The sequence below is a fragment of the Sardina pilchardus genome, chromosome 2 (assembly GCF_963854185.1).
Source record: "Sardina pilchardus chromosome 2, fSarPil1.1, whole genome shotgun sequence".
In the NCBI taxonomy this organism is placed as follows: domain Eukaryota; kingdom Metazoa; phylum Chordata; class Actinopteri; order Clupeiformes; family Clupeidae; genus Sardina; species Sardina pilchardus.
In genome coordinates, this window is record NC_084995.1 from 39,134,116 (window position 1) to 39,152,555 (window position 18,440).

At 44.1% G+C, this 18,440-nt stretch overlaps 2 protein-coding genes across 2 annotated transcripts; both read left to right on the forward strand.

Moving 5' to 3' along the window:
- Nucleotides 1-658: 658 nt before the first annotated feature.
- dusp22b (dual specificity phosphatase 22b) lies at nt 659-8,206 on the forward strand. The gene is made up of 7 exons (XM_062556967.1): nt 659-756; nt 1,710-1,743; nt 1,825-1,907; nt 4,554-4,603; nt 5,631-5,705; nt 6,496-6,667; nt 7,330-8,206. Exons 1-7 carry the CDS (start codon nt 706-708, stop codon nt 7,444-7,446), a joined length of 582 nt encoding a protein of 193 aa, XP_062412951.1. The 5' UTR covers nt 659-705; the 3' UTR covers nt 7,447-8,206.
- A 951-nt stretch (nt 8,207-9,157) lies between these two features.
- On the forward strand, nt 9,158-17,723 carry irf4a (interferon regulatory factor 4a). Its single transcript, XM_062530392.1, has 9 exons — nt 9,158-9,238; nt 9,750-9,949; nt 10,217-10,403; nt 11,918-12,009; nt 12,369-12,522; nt 13,661-13,768; nt 14,106-14,513; nt 15,759-15,871; nt 16,066-17,723. Exons 2-9 carry the CDS (start codon nt 9,752-9,754, stop codon nt 16,204-16,206), a joined length of 1,401 nt encoding a protein of 466 aa, XP_062386376.1. The 5' UTR covers nt 9,158-9,238; nt 9,750-9,751; the 3' UTR covers nt 16,207-17,723.
- The last annotated feature ends 717 nt before the right edge of the window (nt 17,724-18,440 follow it).

Below are 18,440 nucleotides of genomic sequence, written 5' to 3' on the forward strand. Positions count from 1 at the left end.
GTTAATGCAACCAAATATAGTAAAGTTCCCTAAAGGGTAGGAGAACGTTCTGCTAACCAAAATAAACAACCAGAAAAAAACGTAGTATTTTCGTCAAGAAAACTTTCCTGGGGAACCTTGTGGCAACTTTCGCAACTTTCAGGCAACGTTTTCCTAACCAGGAAAAAAACGTTCTAAAAACGTTCTCCTAACCAGAAATTGTTAGCTGGGATTCCATTTTATCAGGAAAATGATTCGTGAAAGCCATGGAAAGTGTAAACACATATAGCCTATGCCATATAGATTTGTAATATAGGCCTAATGTCTGACCATTATAATATAGCATAATAGCCCATAATTACGCATTCACTGTTAGGTTTTTTTTGTTGTTGTTGTTTGTTTCTCTCAGCCAGGCCTAACTAGCCTACACCAACCGTTCATTTTAGTATCGCCTTCGTCCGGATGAAATTCAACACATCGAAAAAATATAGGATATGATTAAGCATAAGAAATGTAACCTTTTAACCGAAATACTGCAGAAAACTTGACTAGTAAGCAACAAACTAGAGTTGTGTTCAGTGTGGTATTGGTTTGGGAAACTACATATCCCAAAACCCCCTGCGAATGTTTTACAGCTCAGTTACTGAGTTTTGTAGACCAGTCCAATTGCTCTCGAAGCGCTCGAGCCACCGAGACCAACAAATTGACTAAACTAGGCTACAGTGCATGACAGTTTTGAAGGACATCTCAATCAGGATGGGAAATGGAATCAATAAGGTAAAATTGAATTCAACGACGTATTCATTCCTTTTCATTGCAAAGTTTATGCATTTGTTGCGTGATTTGATATTTGATTTGTGTGCGTTTGCGTCATGTCTTAGAATGTGAACTTCCACTTCAGTTGCGGTTTGCGGTAACCGAATTCTTTATCCGGTTGTAAGGTGACCCAGTTCGTTTGCAGACTCCGTCCTGTTTATAATGCCTGAACGAGGCTAGAAGGCTAGAAGAATGCAAAGCTACAATTTACCCAGACGTATTTGCACCCACTGTGTGGGCAGCTGCAGATTCTAAATTAAATACAGGGAGCTGTCACAGCATCCCCCAATAGGATAATCAATTGTTGAATGAACGACTAATTAAATTATCAAAGGTCAAGGAATAGCCCAATAACAAACCTGTAACAGATCGCGATTAATTATTTTATTTGCATGGTTAAATCAATGCATAGATGGATCATTGGCATGCTGTGCATGAGCTGCATGTTATTCGTTCTTGGTAGGGGGAGAGTCGTCTCCTCTGACCGTTCTGCACAGGACTGACAGGCAAGCAAGGACCATACCCCACACGCGAGTCTTGCCTCTTGGACTTGCGTAACCGCCTGTAGGCAACATGTGTCAGTGCTATACGATCGGGCCTCCTTGACTCATTTGTAACTCTAGCCCTTGCCTTGCTGTCGCGTTCACCAAGCTCACAGTCGCTCAGCTTGGCCAAGGTTGGCTGGGATTCGGCGATGGTCTGAACTGTGAAAATATGGTTAGTGAACGAATGCACCTCAAGTGCCATAGTTATTAATTAAGTCCCAGACAACGTAACCACACCTTTTCATTTCCAGGTCAGATTTCATTTGTGTTAATCAATACTGAAACGAAATGTATAAAGATATTAAGATATAAGATATAAAGATATTAAGATCATGTTGCTTATCCTAATTTCCATGTCCTTTGTGTCAGATTCTACCTGACCTCTATTTGGGTAACTTCAAAGGTAAGAAAAATACGCTTCTTTGAAATTACATCCTTTTTTGCCCAGTCTTTGGATGGATGTTTGAAATGTGTTTCTCTTCAGATGCAAGGGACAGAGAACAACTAGCAAAACACAACATCACACATATTCTGTCTATCCATGATACAGCTGCTCCTATTCTTCAGGTAAAATAAAAGCTCACCGCCATATTCTTTTGGTGTGTAATCAGCAGTAAACCAGCTAAATAAGTACACAGCACAAACATATGCTGTACATAGCAGAAAGTTTGTCACAGACCTTCCACTTGTATGTCAGTACCAAAACATTACTTTGATCTGTGTGTGCAGAAACAACATCCTCATAAAATGGATCATTTCTTGTTCCTGCTTTCCATACAGATTTTATCAGGTGGGATGACACATATAGGAGAGCTAGTGATTTTCTCTCCATTTCCAAATCATATTTTCCAGGCAGGCCCATGTAGCCTACAGCACAGTATGTTTACAAATGTATGCTTGAGCCTTTCTGGGTGAAGGTTAAAATGTTAACATCTGAGTATCACACTTCATCAACAGAGATAATTGCCATCCACTTAAACAGGGCCAAATGTGTCTGCCAAGTTTATACAGTAAGTGTAAGTGTAAGTGTAGTGTAAGTAAGTGTATAACCGTAATATTATTCAATGGCTGGGAAATCTGACGAGCAAATTGTGCATTACAGATAAAACTACTGTACCAAAATGGGTATGACAGAACGAGGTCAAAAACAGGCAACCGTGTTAAATGTCCAATAGTGCAGCGCTGGCAGTGCACAGTGTCACAGCGTTTAAGGAGACATGTTCCGCAGAACGGGCGGCAAACAGAGATCCTTGTTCTTCTCCTCTCCCCTGGAATGCACGCGGAACAGTGAGCCACTAGACAGATACAAGGACTTAGTAATCATCGGAATGCCGTTCTGTTCACATGAGCCTGCTTCCTGTTTTTGCTACCCCCCCCCCCCCCCCCCCCCGCCCCCTTCTCTTCTCACCACCACCACGACTCCTCACACTCACACCCACCCCCCTCTGCTAAAGTGTCTAGTGGTAAGGTCTAGGGAAAGGTGATGGCATGTGGCATGCACTATCTCGGCCTGTGTGGCCTGCATGGCCTGTTCTCGGCTTTCACTCTGGTGCGGGCAACGCAGCGTGGTGCGTGCCAGGCCGTCATTAGCACTTGGGGAGGGGGGCTGGAGGCTGTCATCAAACTATGCTCAACTGCTCTCTTGCGCGCCAGGACTCAGGGCAGAGATGATGAGGTCAGCTTTTATTTTAGGGCCTTTAGAGTGTGTCGTCTGTTAGACTGACCATATCGTGAAATCACATTCCACATTTAGAATACTCTCAGGTTGAATCAGCCTCTGTTGACTTGGTAAGTGTGATGTAAGAATAAAAGACATGAAGTGATATAGACCCTGTCAACTGTATGAACAAACGGGTGTTCTCAAGGCATTTTCGGTGGCGCAGAAAACAACTGATGGTAACTTGGGGACAAATGAAAAGAAAAAGTTTTACCGTCTACATTTTGTAGAGTTAAAGGGTCTATAGAATGCAGGGTGTGCACTCCCACATGTATACACACACACACACACACACACACACACACACACATATATATATATATATACACACATGTACATGCATACTTCCACCATGACAGTGAATATAACTCAACACTTGTTTGGTTGAATGGGTTGTCCTAGGCTGTGTGCTGGGAACAGTGAGGCATGAGGGATGAACTGAGGTTTCTCAGAGTTAGAGTCAGCGGCCTCATCTTATCTGAAAATGCACACAGAGATCTGATCTGATCAGAGGCATGCCTCGTAGCTCCACCTCTACTATGAATCCAAATGATAAGAAACCCCTTTCCTGCAATGGTAAAATAGGACATGTCAAATTAAGGGAAACATGTCAGCTATTTATCCACAATTTGGTTGATATTTTACAGAATATCATGAAATATTTATCCTGTATTTGGCAAGAAAGAATTTAAAGGTTCTTAAAAAGAAAGGCATACCCAGATTTTATTTAAAACACATTGTCAGATCCTTTAAATGCTGGTGTCTGACACATGGCTAAAGAAAGTGAATGATGGCATTGTTTATTAAGTGGCCTCAATCGCTTTTTCAACTATCATGGCACTTTTGTAAATATAATGGCTGGTTTCATTGTGTGTGTAAATGGGGAACACCAACCAGGGCCTCACATTCACTGAACACAATTCATGCATTGAGTGGATGAGTAAAAAGCATTCAGGGAAGCCTTTCATTTGAAATAAATGGATGTTGTTGCAAGACATGTCACGGTGTGGGCGAAAAGAGGAGCACTCATTTGCAAGCTGCCCGAGATATGAACAGGCTTCATGTTAATTTTCCCTGGCCAGCCATCAAAAAACAGTGCTCAAGCACTCCTGGAAAAAAGATACATATCGCAACAGATAAGAGATTTGCATTGGGAAGTAGACACAGTGTTTTTCAAAACATTTATCTGATGATTATTGGTTCAGTGTGGGAATATGTCAATGAAATGCTTCATGTGTTATTTCTATTCTCACAAATACTGTAAACCATCTAGTTAAATCTGTCACTTGTCTTTTTTCCAGCTACTTCAAACTTGACACAGATTCCTAGTTAAAAATCGTTTTCCATTATCGTGTCAGCTGTTCTCAGTCATATCAGCATTATTTATGCGGTGGTTGCCTTCTTCTTGTTTTGCTTTTGCATCTTCATAGAGAAATTCCTGTTCTGTGTAGTTGGTGTGTGAGAGTGTAATGGTCAACCCCTGTCTCCTCCTGCAGGAGATGACCTATCTGTGCATTCCGGCAGCAGACCTGCCCACTCAAAACCTGTAAGCACGGCATCTACACGGCGAGCATACTCGCAAAACCAAATGATACTGATCGCCGGCTCTCTTGCAATCTGTGGGCGTCTCTTGTAACTCTGACAACCAAGAAAAAAGGATATGGTTCACAAAATAAGCATGAGTGGATGTACGGTACCATTCACACAGTGTACCTCTCATATACATGTACCTGTGCCTTAGTTCTCTACAGCATAGGCTCCACACACACACACACACACACACACACACAAACATACACACATGCCCATATGACAAGTGTGTACGTGTGCATTTGTACAGGCATATTTCCAGACAGATACACACAAACCCATGCAAAAAAACGCACAAACACGCCACCCATTGTATGTGCGCATGCACGTGTGCACACACACACACAAACACACACACACTTCCTCCTGTGGCCCCTCAGGCTCAGGAAGGAAGTTATGAGCCCTGTGCTGTTGCAGTGAACCTTTATTTTTATCACCCCCCCCCCCCCCCCACATACACACACACACACACACACACCTCCACCGCATCACCACCACCATCATCCTCCACGAACACAGCCCTACACATCGAACACCCCACCCCACCACCACCCATCCCCCTTCCCCTCAACACCAATAAGCTCATCAGCATGCGAAACCCACCGGGTGCCTAATGTGAAACTGGCCTTCCCTCTGTGCAGTGGACACACACACCAGTTTCTCATCCTGATGCTGTCATGTCAGCAGGATGGATGGCCTAGCAACTGCCGACCCCACCCTCGCCCGGGCCACGATGCTCCCCCCCCCAACATCCACAGCCCCCTTACCTGTGCTGTCTGCTTGTCACCAAGCAAACTGTCAAAATGGCCCCCCTCCAACACCCCCAACTTTGTTTTACTATTATGTTTTTATGATATAAATGTGTGGTATATTGACAAGAATTTTACACAGTTTCATTTTGTTCTTTGCAGTGTGTTGGTGTGTGTACTGCATAGACACTACATACTTGTCTTCATTTCTCTCTGTCTCTCTCTCTTCAACAGCACACAGCACTTCAAAGAGAGCATCGTCTTCATGCATGAATGTCGTCTGAAGGGCGAGGGCTGCCTTGTTCACTGGTGAGTGGTGCCACGGTCCTCTCAGCCTCTCACCCAGTTTGTTTGGAGAGAGACCTGCATGCACTTTGCTCTGCACCTAGAACTAGCAACTGCACCTTACCCTTCTGTGGTGGTTGCACTCTTTAAAAAAAACACACACAGTGCTATCTGGAGCCGTGCAGAAGTCTCTTTGTTCTCCGCAGAGAGAGAGAGCTACTACTAGCAGGTCTGCTGGGGACTGCATCAAGAGGCTGATAACTAGATTTTGACGGAAAAAAAAGAGGAAGCCTAATATTAAACTTCCTCAAACCTAAACACAAAACAGCTGTCTGATATCAATATTGACAGACTATCTGCTGCTACAGTCACCTCAGGGTTTCAACATTGTTGTCAATGTGTCCTCTGATTCTTTTACAGGGCTGTAGAGTTGGCGCCGTTTATTGCGTGCGCCCAATATGTTTAACAACATTTTGCTGACCTATGGAAGTGTTTGTGTATGGGAATATGTTTTAATGTTTGTGTTGTACTAAGGCTAATATTAACTCTTCATTTTCTTTTCTTGGAATACCTCAGTATGTTCCTGTTTCACATTTCTTAAGCCATTCAGTTTTGGCACACACAGATTTCAATCTGACAGTTGCACTGGATTAGAGGTTGTGCAACCTTTTGCACCTTCAGTTGTGATTGCTTTGCTTCCTAATATGTGTGTGTGTGTGTGTGTGTGTGTGTGCGCGTGTGTGCGCGTGTGTACATGTGTATGTGTACGTATGTGTGTGTGTGTGTGTGTGTGTGTGTGTGTGTGTGTGTGCAGTCTGGCCGGAGTGTCCCGGAGCGTGACGCTGGTGGTGGCCTACATCATGACGGTGACGGGGCTGGGCTGGCAGGAGGCTCTGGCCGCGGTGCGGGCGGCACGGCCCTGTGCTGGGCCCAACCAGGGCTTCCAGCGCCAGCTGCAGGCGTTCGATCAGAACGAGGCCCAGCAGGTGAGCAAGCGCCACCGCTGCTCTCTAGACACCCGCTGTGGTCAAAATGGCCACTACCAGAACGTCACTATATAGTATATAGTGTATAGTATATAATAGTAATAGTATATAGTTCACTGTATAGTATTGGGTAGATACGCTCTATAGAATTGCTCTAGTGCAATATCTAGAGCGAAATAGGGAACGCTTCAATCATAGCAAGTGTCATGGGCTGCGTCAGATCCATTTCAAGAACACATAGGTGGAACTGAGATCATCTCAAAAGGAATGGCGTATTAGTATGCTATTTGAACAGCTGTGTGGATAAATTGTTCATTGATTATTCAGAGCAAAATGTAAATTGCTTGCAGTGGTGGCTTATGCAAGAAGGTGTTGTCATGGTGTTATCCCGTGCATCGTTCTGCTGTATGTTCTCCTTTAGTGGTGATGTTGTCCTGTCTTGTGTGAACGCTGTTTGCCTGGCTGAGTTGGTGTTCTGGGCCGCGTTTCCCAGATTCGTTAAGAAGCTCCTAAGTGCTAAGAACTTCTTAGGAGCGTTCTTAGAACGGTCTTAAGAGTGCTCCTAAGCACTTAAGAGCTTCTTAACGAATCTGGGAAACCCGTGTTCCGTGTACCCTGTTCCGTGTGCTGTTCCGTAGTCATGGTGCTTATGCTGTGTGCAGTACAGGGACTGGCTGAGGCGGGAGTACAAGGAGAACCCGTTTGAGGACGAGGAGCACCTGCGCGGCCTGCTGCTCCAGGTCCCAAAGCCCGCCGCCGTCACACCTCAGGACACCTGAACAGAACTGCACAGCGCCTGCGTCCTTTTACCGACGGACACGTGCACGAGGGGGGGGGGGGGCCCGTCGGAGAACTCCCCCCGAGAACCGTGCTCTGACATTCGTACCTACGTTTGACTGTGGGTTTTCATCCTCGCAAGACGAGTCGACCATCACACATTATTCCAAAGGAAGGGCTTTGGGGCGTGAGAGGGTTATGTGTTCATGATCTGTTTTTGGGGCACAGCACTGTTACACAATCCTGTTATGATCTTTACTGCCAACGTTTGCGCTATGACGAAGTGCTATACCACTTTTTATTAACTTCTGTCTTTTTTTAATGTCGTCATATGATGATCACTGCCCTGTATTTATTTGTGTTCTGCACTCTAAAAACTCCATTGTCAGCATCTATACGTTGACAAGTGAATTTAGTGAATGTGTGTATTCTGCTTTGTCCAAATGTTCAGGAGAGACTAAAACCCTGTCATTGTGGAGTTTTTTTTTTTTTTTTAAGTAATTACCTAATTTTACAGATGCTGCCATTTTTACTGTCATACTGTAGGTGTGGGGTGTGAGGAAGTGTGTGGAGAGCTGCATTCACAGCCAAGTCAGAGCACAGCACATACACAAATACTTGACTGGCAGGTCAACAACTGCCACTATTTATTTTCGTTATTGTCACAATTGTACATGTTGTAAAGCTAAGGAATTGTGGTCTGAACCAGTGATCTTTGTATTGACAGCAATGTCATTAAAGAGATTCAATCAGAGCACTGAAGCTGTTCTCTGGCAAGGTTGACTTTGTGCTTCTGTCTCTGAACTGCAATACACATCTCCTCCAAGAGAGGGTGTGAAGAGCATGCATGAGAAGCCTAGAAGGGAACTCTGAGAACTCAACTCAATATACCCTGTGTCTCACAATGTTAAAAAAAGAGGATGGAGGAAAATCCTGGTCTGAACACACTCCAAAATTTAATGGATTCTGTCTTAGCTTATTAGACAAAAATTAACCCAAAATATAACCACCTTGGCAGAGTGAGTTAACAACACCAAACATGGCAGGGTGTGTTATGCAAAATAAAGCTGGACGCATAATGTGAATACATACATGATAAAGTATTTGATTATATGAAAAATCCTATTGTGACATAAAACCTGTGGGATTCTCTTGAGAGATAAATAAAAAGTGTTGCTCTCCAACTTCCGTTTCTACTCCACTAGATGGCGCGCAAAGATACAGCGTAGCCCATACTTACATGACACATTGACGTGGATGGCAATAAAAGTAGACTTTTATCCATATTTCATAGGCCTCTGAAGCACATGAGCACGAGCTCTTAAGGTCACACAAAGCACGGAGCCAATACATTTGTGTGATGTTAAGTGATCTAAAATAGTATTTTTATATAAGGATGGAATCGTGGATGCAAAACAAAATAGGACTAACAGTAAATTCACAAGTCAAAATATTTATTATAAACAAGATAGGTCGGAAAGCTTTGTCCCGATGACGATTTTAGGGAGATTTTTGTCGGAATCTAGAGGCAGGTAAATGTTCCACTGTCGGTGTGCGTGTCTTGTGCTTGCCGTTCAATAGGGATTTCCCGTAGAGTGTTTACTGCGGCTTTCTGCTCGATATAGTTTCAAAGAACTCGCACTGAGGCACTGAGGCGTGCATTGCAGGGCTCAGACGAAACGTTTGCTCCACCCATTCACACTGTCATTATTTAAGACCTCTCTACCTCATTTGTTGACTTGCACTGAGTTGTATCATCGCCTTCTCAAACTCCTCCGGGCCTGACTCTGAAAGGTAAGACTTTATGAGCGCGCACGTTTGAAAGCTCAGCTGCCGGGTGAATCAAGAATGTGGAACATCAGTAGCCTATAGCATTATACTTCAAATGATATTTTTTGTTTTTTAAGAACTCACCCTCGCTCAATGAACACATTTATTAAAAATGATTAGAAATACTTGCAAATGAGTAATTTGAATGTTATTAATTTCACTACTAAACATTTGAGCTATTCTTAGTCACATCTCGAAATAATATAATTGTGTAGGCTATGCTGGCCATTTATTGCTAACAAACACATCCAAATAAGAAAGATCTAATGAGGGTATGTGTTCAGTTTGGTAACTTTTTACACTAAACATCAGTGCATGTCCTTACCTCTGTCAGAATGAGCAACTTTCACTCTTTCATGTCTCGGTCTCACCTCTCATGTCTTCATGCATGTAACTTTCTGCATGCAATCAATGCATGTGCATTGCATGTCTTCAGTCACTTGCTCTCCGTCCTGATGCATGCGTCTATTAACAGAAATGAATTTAGATGGCGACTGCAACATGTCAGTCAGTTGTGGCAATGGGAAGCTTAGACAGTGGCTGATCGATCAGATTGACAGCGGCAGCTATCCAGGACTGGTTTGGGAGAATGATGAGAAAACCATTTTCAGGATACCATGGAAACACGCGGGCAAGCAAGACTACAACAGAGAAGAGGATGCAGCCCTATTCAAGGTGAGCTTTATCAGAGGACGTCTTGTAACTACCTGGAACTGATCATTCTGATGATACTGAAGTTAAATGTAAATACACAACAGAAATGGTCAACCCCTTTTATATTACTGATGCAATATCACTACACAAGCAGCTTGTAATTGGAGAAATAGCCGTATGTTTTCGGAAAGCTACACTGAGAGTATGAAAGAAGAACTTTCACAGTCAGTCTTAAGCATGAATTATGAATGGAAAGATGACTGCCTCACCCCCTCATTCTGGTTTCAGGCCTGGGCACTGTTCAAAGGGAAATACAGGGAGGGAGTCGACAAGCCAGATCCCCCAACATGGAAAACAAGACTACGCTGTGCCCTGAACAAGAGCAATGACTTTGATGAACTGGTGGACAGAAGTCAGCTGGATATATCTGATCCTTACAAAGTGTACAGAATCATACCAGAGGGGGCCAAGAGAGGTAGGAGATGAATGAACAGACGTGTGTTAGTATTTATGTCTGTCTGTCTGTCTGTCTGTCTGTCTGTCTGTCTGTCTCTCTCTCTCTCACTCTCTCTGTGTGTGTGTGTGTGTGTGTGTGTGTGTGTGTGTGTGTGTGTGTGTGTGTGTGTGTGTGTGTGTGTGTGTGTGTGTGTGTGTGTGTGCGTGTTTGTGTGTGAGTGTGTGTGTGTGTATGTGTCTATGTGTGTCTGTGTCTATGTGTCTATGTGTATGAGCATGTATGTATGTATGTATGTATGTATTTGCATCTTAACAGATAAAATGTCAAAAGGAACACAAACGCGTACATGAATTGCCACAGAGGCGGTAATGGAAAAGCAGCGGAGGCACATCAGCTTAGGGTTTACTGTTGTCCGCTTCATCCAGCACAGCCATGAGTGTGTCGAGGACAGGTCACATGTACAGAACTGAACAGGACAGGTGATAATCAGACGCTGCCTAAACGTTAGCTTTATGTTTCAACCCTCACGCTGACAGAGCTGTGTAACTTTAGTGCTCTCTCCACAACTGCAGACCTAAAGGTTTGCACAAACATGGCAAAAAAGAAGAGGGTGGATTTCGGCGAGCACCTCGAGGCAAGGTTGCAGGGCGGCCTCGCCTCTGACTTGGTCGCACCAGATCAAGCAGGAAGCTGTGAGGAAGCCGCATGTGCTAAAAGGGTGCGAGCTTTTTTTAGAGGGCTACGGTTACCACCGTATGCAGAGTACGACACCCCCCCCCCCAACATTCAGCTTGCATAACCTACATTAACAAAGACAGATGACCATCCTAATTAGAGTAGGATAAGTTGCTCAACAATGACTGCAAATCAGTGAATTAAGATGTTTACATTTGCCTCACAAATGTTGACATGCCACACTTTTTACAGCACATGACATATTACAGTTTCAGAGAGCATCTGTCTAGGGTTTGGGTGCGTATATGTATATATGTGTGATTCATATAGCTAGGTGTGAGTATGTATGCACACAAATAAACATTACTGACATAAATACGATCGGTTTTCTGAATAGCTGAGACCTTGAATGCCACTTCCACATTGCGTCGCTTCAAGTTTGTAGAGGACGCCCTGCTGTTTGGTTGTTGCATCGCAAACAACTGCTAAATTGAGTGATGTATTTTTGTCTGCGCTCAAGCAGTGTGATGTCTTGTCTGTCCTGCTGCAGCCCTCCTCATATGTGATCAAGTTTGTGCATGATAACTAGAATCAAACGGATCCCGTTACTAAGTCGAAGTTAGTCTTAACTGATGGTACTCATGTACAATTTGTATGTATCTTGTCATGTTTGTATGCATGTACAGTATGTTTGTATGTATCTTGTCATAGCGAATTTCCCTCACGGGATCAAAAAAGTATATATACTATGTCTCACGTGATTTATTTCCGGCACTTAAAAAAAGCAGCAGTGGATCGTTATTGCATTATTATGGTGTCTTTTTTTTGACTGTGTTTTTGTGTTGGTGCCTTTGCAGGTGCTAAGGTTAACAGTGTGGAGGACAACTCGGCGCACGTGAGCCCTCTGAACTACCCCATACCCCCACCCTACCCACCTCTGCAGCCCACGGTGAGGCACAGCACAGCACAGCACCCACCTGCACCCACCTGCACCCTAGTGGGCTGCACACCTCTGTCTATTGATGTGCAAGGCACGAGTTGCACACCTCACTGTACATGCACTGAAAGAAAAAGCGAATCTGGCCCTATTTCCTCAAATGTGCTTTAGACGAGTTAGTCAATGCGAACCACAAATTCACTTTTCTCTGCTTTCACTGGTATGGTATTGGGGTTACGTTTTTGCTCGAATGACATTGTTGCGATCTACGGCATTTAAAAGAAGAAAAAAAAAGCTACTTGATTTGTCTGTGCAAAGCTTCACCTTGCTCTGAAAGTTTAATCTGAAAGGCCTGTCTCTTTGTCTCCTAGATGCCTAGTTACATGCTCCCTCATGAGCGGAGGGATTGGATGGACTACACGACGGTCGAGCAGCCCCATCACCAGCCCCCCCACGCTGACCTGCAGTATGGCCAGTGCCCTTACCCGCCCACACGAACGCTGCCCTGGCCCTCCTGTGACAACGGTAAGAGCTCGGGCAGGGGACTCAAAAGACTGACTACAAAGCAGTACAGTGCCTGTGTCGACTGACAGGGAGCCTGTACAAATTCTTCTTAAGTTTTTGTACATATCACGGCACATACCATAAGCAGTGGTGATAAGCCCGATCTTCATTCTCAATTAAAGGATGTTAAAATAATTTCACAAGGCTAAGGCTGAATTGAGTCAAAGAATGGATGAACAATATTCCCCTCTTTGCTCAGTGGTCTTTGGAAATACATTACTGATAGCCACGGTTAGAGTCCATTTGTCCTGCTAAATGCATGGTGTCACATAAGTTGGAGGGTGTAGTGTTTTTTTCCTCACAGAATACTGTAAGTGGTTTACTGTACCAGTCATAATGGGGCAGTCCACATCTCTGAAAGTGCTGTTTTGCTCCATAGATGAAGTGTAGGCTATTTATAGTAGCTTTATGTTGTCCCCTTATACCTCCTAGTATTGTAATTCTGTTCCAATAAGAGGGGACATTTTGACACCCGAAATAAAGGGTTAAGTGCAGAAAACGCACGGCACACAAAATAACCTCACGCCTGCGGCCGTGCTTTCTGCTAATTGACAGACTCAGATCTTCAGATCTCTGCCTTACTACTGTCAGTACAGCTCAGCCCTCAACCTTCAGCCCCACGTGTTATGATGTGGCATCCTTTCCCCAGCTGAACATGCACTTTGTTGTTGCTTCAGTTTGTAGGTGTATGTAAAATTCCCCCTCAGTATGTAATAGCATGAAGACCATGACATGTAAATGTCACAGCAGATCATGTGACCAAGGCTGATGATAAATGCCCCCCTGTTACAGTAAAGCATATTACTGTACTGTAAAAAAACCAAACACCCATGTACATTTCAAGACAGTGTCTCTTGTCTAGGTTAACATAGCTGGTTACGTGGTTCTTGTTGTTGTTGTTTTTCTGTTTTTTTTAAATCATAATTTGACATGGTTCACAATTGACACAGTTCATAGTTCACAATTGACACAGTTCACAGAGTTCACATACAGTAGTTCACAGAGTTCACATACAGAAGTTCACAAAGGTGCTTTTTTGTCTCGTCATTGCTCTCCTCTTGTTCTGATGGCCCTCTGTCGTCTGCTTGTCTCGCCACAGGTTATCAGATTTCTGGAACCTTCTACACATGCTCCCCCACTGAAACACACACTTCCGCCTTCACAGTGGACCCCAGTATGAGAGCAGCCGAGGCCATGGCCTTCACTGGTGAGCGCCCCTCCGCTTCGGAGCACTCTCTAACACACTTTCATTACACACACACACTGACTGCACATGTACAACTTTACTGCATGAATGCCTCACGGTTTGTTTTATTATAATTATTGTTGCGTAATTTTATATATCAGTAGCCTCCTGTACATAACATTGTCAGTGCTTTAACAGTTATCTGTCACATGTTGACCTGACATTTTTAAAGGTTGTGAAAACTGATTTTCTTAGTCAGCTTTACTTTTACCTGTAAGGAGAAGTGAGATTACTGTTAACTACAAACTGATGAAAGCTGGTTAAGCATCCAATGTTGAATATGTGGTTTTGTCCGTAGACTACCGACTGCACGTGTCACTCTTCTACCGGGAGTCTCCGGTGAAAGAAGTGATCACCAACTGTCGGGACGGCTGCCGAATCTCCTCTGCGCCTTCCTCGTCCTCCTCCTCGGCCTCTTCCTCTCCCTCCTCCCCGGGCCTGACGGAGGAGCGCTTCGGCGGCACTCCCGAGCCCGTCATCTTCCCCTTCCCGTACCCGCAGTCGCAGCGGAGGGGCGCCGAGAAGCTGCCCAACGTGCTGGAGCGCGGCGTGCACCTGTGGATGGCGCAGGACGGCCTGTACGCCAAGCGCCTGTGCCAGGGCCGCGTCTACTGGGAGGGCCCCCTGGCACCCTACGCCGACAAGCCCAACAAACTGGAGAAGGAGCAGATCTGCAAGCTGTTCGACACACAGCAGTTTCTCACAGGTCAGTAGGGAAATGCCCCGATTAGAGCCTACTACTAATTAGGGGTCATGCTGTCATCGGTGTCCCAGATGTAGCCGACACCTCTTATGCGCTGTGTGTGCTGTCTGGGCTTCACGTGAACTTGGTGTATTTAGTTCCTGTCTGTCTCTCACTTGAGCTTGGAGAAAACAGAGCGGAAGTTTAGAGTGCTATTGCCATCAGTGGATACGAAAAACAAACTTACGGTTTGCCGAAGTCGCTTTCAAAAGTTTGATTCTCACTCCAAATGTACAGTATGTGAGATTTTGTTGATGTTCATAGTTCTTAGGATACGCTTTTGTCCAAAGCAACTACAACGACATCAATAAATATTACATTAGCATCAAAATAAACAGTCATATAGCCTGATAAAAAAAACTGTATTTGTAATAGACTGAAAACAATTGATCTGAGATTTAATAAGGATTTTGGAGTGAGATTTGATGATGATCCTCCGGGCTTGAGGTGAGGCTTGTTATGGTTGCTCTGTATGACCTGGCTACTCAGGTGACAGTCATCTATAATCATAGATCATCATAATATCTCTGACACGACAGTCTTAGAGAAGCCGGTCACTGGTCAGTCACCTCTCCATGATGTGTCTCCACGGGCCGTGCACTTCTCAGTCTCCGTCGCCTGGACTGTCGTGTAAAGCATCTTCCTCTCTTCATGAGCTCTGCTTAGACTAGCAGCCTGCCGCCCCCATTCACCTGCCTGTGGTTGACCACACATCACAACCTCGAGCTTTCACTCGACTCGTACATCAGTGGCGGAGGACTTTCCGACGAATCTCCATTAACAATATTTCTGTCATTGAGCCCCCGCATGTCCCCTCCAGTGTTGTTAAGTGCTTGTGGCTTGATGTATTTAATTACTGGAAGCAGTGAATGTTAAACTTGAGTCTGAGTGATGTCTTTGTTATTAGTGTTAACCACAAAAAGCATTGTGTACATTTGTATGTATTTTTCTGTAGCATATTTTTGTCGATCTGAGAAAGCTAAAATAGTTATCTATTACAATCCATACCTGACATCAGTTTTACCATGTGAGGTGACATTCCCTATCTAATTTTGTATTTTCTTATCAGTAATAGTGAATTGCATTCATACTTTACATTGGCGATCATATCGTGAAGTTGTGTCTTTGAAATAGTTTGTGATCCTTTTGTGGTCTTGAGTCACCCCATGGAAATAGCATGACTGATGAGGATGTCTTGGTTCTTTACAGAGATTCAGGGTTATTTCCACCATGGACGCAGCATGCCGAGGTACCAGGTGGTTCTGTGCTTTGGCGACGAGTATCCGGACCCTCAGCGCCAAAGGAAGATGATCACGGCCCAGGTGAGCTCAGAACCCTTCCTCCCTCAGTCTTCCTCATTTTCTCTGTCGCTTCCTCCAACTCCACTGGAACTCTCTCCCTCTACACACACACACACACACACACACACACACACACACACACACACAATACCCACAGTGAACTTATCCATTCCTCATAGTGTTTAGTTCATGACCTCCCCCTCCTCTGCGTTCAGGTGGAGCCCATGTTTGCCAGGCAGCTGATCAGCTTGACTCAGCAGCCGAGTGGCCACTATCTCCGGGGCTACGATCTCCCGAGTCAGGGAGCCTCACCGGCGGAGGACTACCAGAGGGCAATGCAGCACTTGCAGGAGTGATCGCCAAGGGAACACGGCCAGACCAATGACAAACTGACAGACCAAAGACTCTCAAAGCAATTTCAGCATTTCCTTCGTCAGTTGTTCTGCAGAATGTTTCAAGGAGACAAGGGGTTGCCCAGGGTCCCTTGTGTGTTTAATATTTATGTTACAGTTTTTTTTTTTTCTGATTGCTTAGGCGCTATTTTTGTAATCTATTGGCTATTTTTTGGGGGGAAAACTCTACACACTAACCTATACAAAACTTTAACAAGCAAAACATTGCAAGTGTCTTGGAAAAGCACACAAGTTTAGCAAAACTCTTAAAACTTTTAGAAAATGGTGTTTGTTTGTGTCAAAACAACACACAACTAACATGTGAATAAGCACACAAAATACCAACTACCCACTGGTCCTCAGCCCTTTCCTCTTCTTACTTCTTGTGTCTCTCTCTCCTCTTCCTTTCTCTCTCTCTCTCACACACTCTCTCTCTCTCTCTCGTTTTACTTCTTCACCACTTCCTTGTCCTCTTTCCTCTCATTCTTTGTCATCTTATTCCCTATCCAATATAATTCTACACTGTAATCCAGACCAAATGCTTACACATGCCTTATTTATAGTGCTCAAGCTCTGATTGAATTTGTTGTCTCAGTGTGGGGAGACTTATTGACAAATTGGTGGAAATAGTTGACGCCGATAAAATTTGCAAACTTGGTGTAAAACAGTAAGTTTTTACAGTTTTGCGAAAACAGTGCTACAAAATGGCAAGCTATGTGTAAAGCAGTACACTTGAATTGGCTACAAGTGTAAATAGTTTCAGAAATTGTGCTTCAAGAATCACAGTTAGTGTTTTAAGCATTCAGAAAAACTGTAATAATTCTCTATGTGTATGTATGTGTGTGTGTGTGTGTGTGTGTGTGTGCAGGTGCAGGTGCAGGTGCATGTGTGTACACAGGATTGTTGTAAAATGGATTTTGAGATGCAAGTTTATACAAAACGTCTTGTGTGAAAACAATGCACTGACAATGCTATGCAATGACAAATATACTGTATGCAGTGTGTGGTGTGTGTGTGTGCGAGCATGTGTGTGCGTGTGCGTGTGTGTGTGTGTGTGTGTGTGTGTGTGTGTGTGTGTGTGTGTGAGTGAGTGTGTGTGTGGGCATGTGTAGAACTGAAATCTAAAAATGACATACCATTTCCTCTGTCAATCTTGCTGTTTTCTGTAAATATAGTGTAAATTCTTTGAAACAGTGAGATCAGTCCCGATATTGTAAAGTCTACGTTGATGAGGAGGGGTATTATATGGTGCTTTGCTCCTCATGTGTACACAGAGAAAGAGAAACTCAAAAGGTCTCATTCATGTAGTCCCTCTCAGAAGTGGTGTGGTGATGTTATGAGCAGGTGACTACAGAAGGGGACGAGAAGGGAAAATACCTTCCTCCTGTCTTGTCCGTGCCATCCTCCAGAGATCATTTGATCTGTTTCATTTTTGTATTGTTCTCGATGGTGGCTTTGTGAAAAAATAAACAGAACATGTAAAAAAAGTGAGGAACGTGTCTGCTGTTAAAAGATTGGCTTCCTTTTATGTAGTATCAAGAACGGCTGTTTATATGTGCTTTGGTTCATGTTATCACGATTCCTGGGAAGGCAGTGTGTGTGTGTGTGTGTGTGTGTGTGTGTGTGTGTGTGAGAGAGAGAGAGAGCCAAAGAGCCAAAGAGAAGTGTGTTGCTGTATGTGTATGAAAGAGAGCAAAAAGGAAAGAACAAGAGATGTGTGTGCATATGAGTGTGCGTGCGCACGTTTGCACATGCGTAAATATGTTTGTGCTTGTGTGTGTGTGTGTGTGTGGTGAGTGCGTGTGTGTGTATGTGTGTACGTGTGTGTGTGTGTATGTGTGTGTACGTGTGTGTGTGTGTACGTGTGTGTGTCTGTGTGTGTCTGCGTGTGTGTGTGCGTGTGCGTGTGTGTGTGTGTGCATGGCTGATTCTCTGATGTGCCTGAGTGATGACAGTGATGAGGGGTGTGTGGTTAGGAGGGACAATGCAAACACAGAGTTGGGGAGAAGCAGGAAGTAAGATTCACAGGTGCACAGGAAGACTGGCCCACAAGAAAAACAAAGCAAGCGAGCAAGAGAGAGCACTCATGGACATCAATGGTTATTCTGTTACTTCATACCACTGACTGTCACACAAAGTCTCATGGATTGTGCAGCTCTTCACAACATTTCAAAAGAATGTTTAGATTAGTGAGGACT

Excerpts from the sequence above, each read along its gene's own strand:
- dusp22b (XM_062556967.1), top strand. The coding sequence starts at position 706 with ATGACAGTTTTGAAGGACATCTCAATCAGGATGGGAAATGGAATCAAT. Across the intron at positions 1,744-1,824 it reads CTATTTGGGTAACTTCAAAG|ATGCAAGGGACAGAGAACAA; the intron begins GTAAGAAAAATA and ends GTTTCTCTTCAG. Across the intron at positions 6,668-7,329 it reads ATCAGAACGAGGCCCAGCAG|TACAGGGACTGGCTGAGGCG; the intron begins GTGAGCAAGCGC and ends TGCTGTGTGCAG.
- irf4a (XM_062530392.1), top strand. The coding sequence starts at position 9,752 with ATGAATTTAGATGGCGACTGCAACATGTCAGTCAGTTGTGGCAATGGG. Across the intron at positions 12,523-13,660 it reads CTGGCCCTCCTGTGACAACG|GTTATCAGATTTCTGGAACC; the intron begins GTAAGAGCTCGG and ends GTCTCGCCACAG. Across the intron at positions 13,769-14,105 it reads CGAGGCCATGGCCTTCACTG|ACTACCGACTGCACGTGTCA; the intron begins GTGAGCGCCCCT and ends TTTTGTCCGTAG.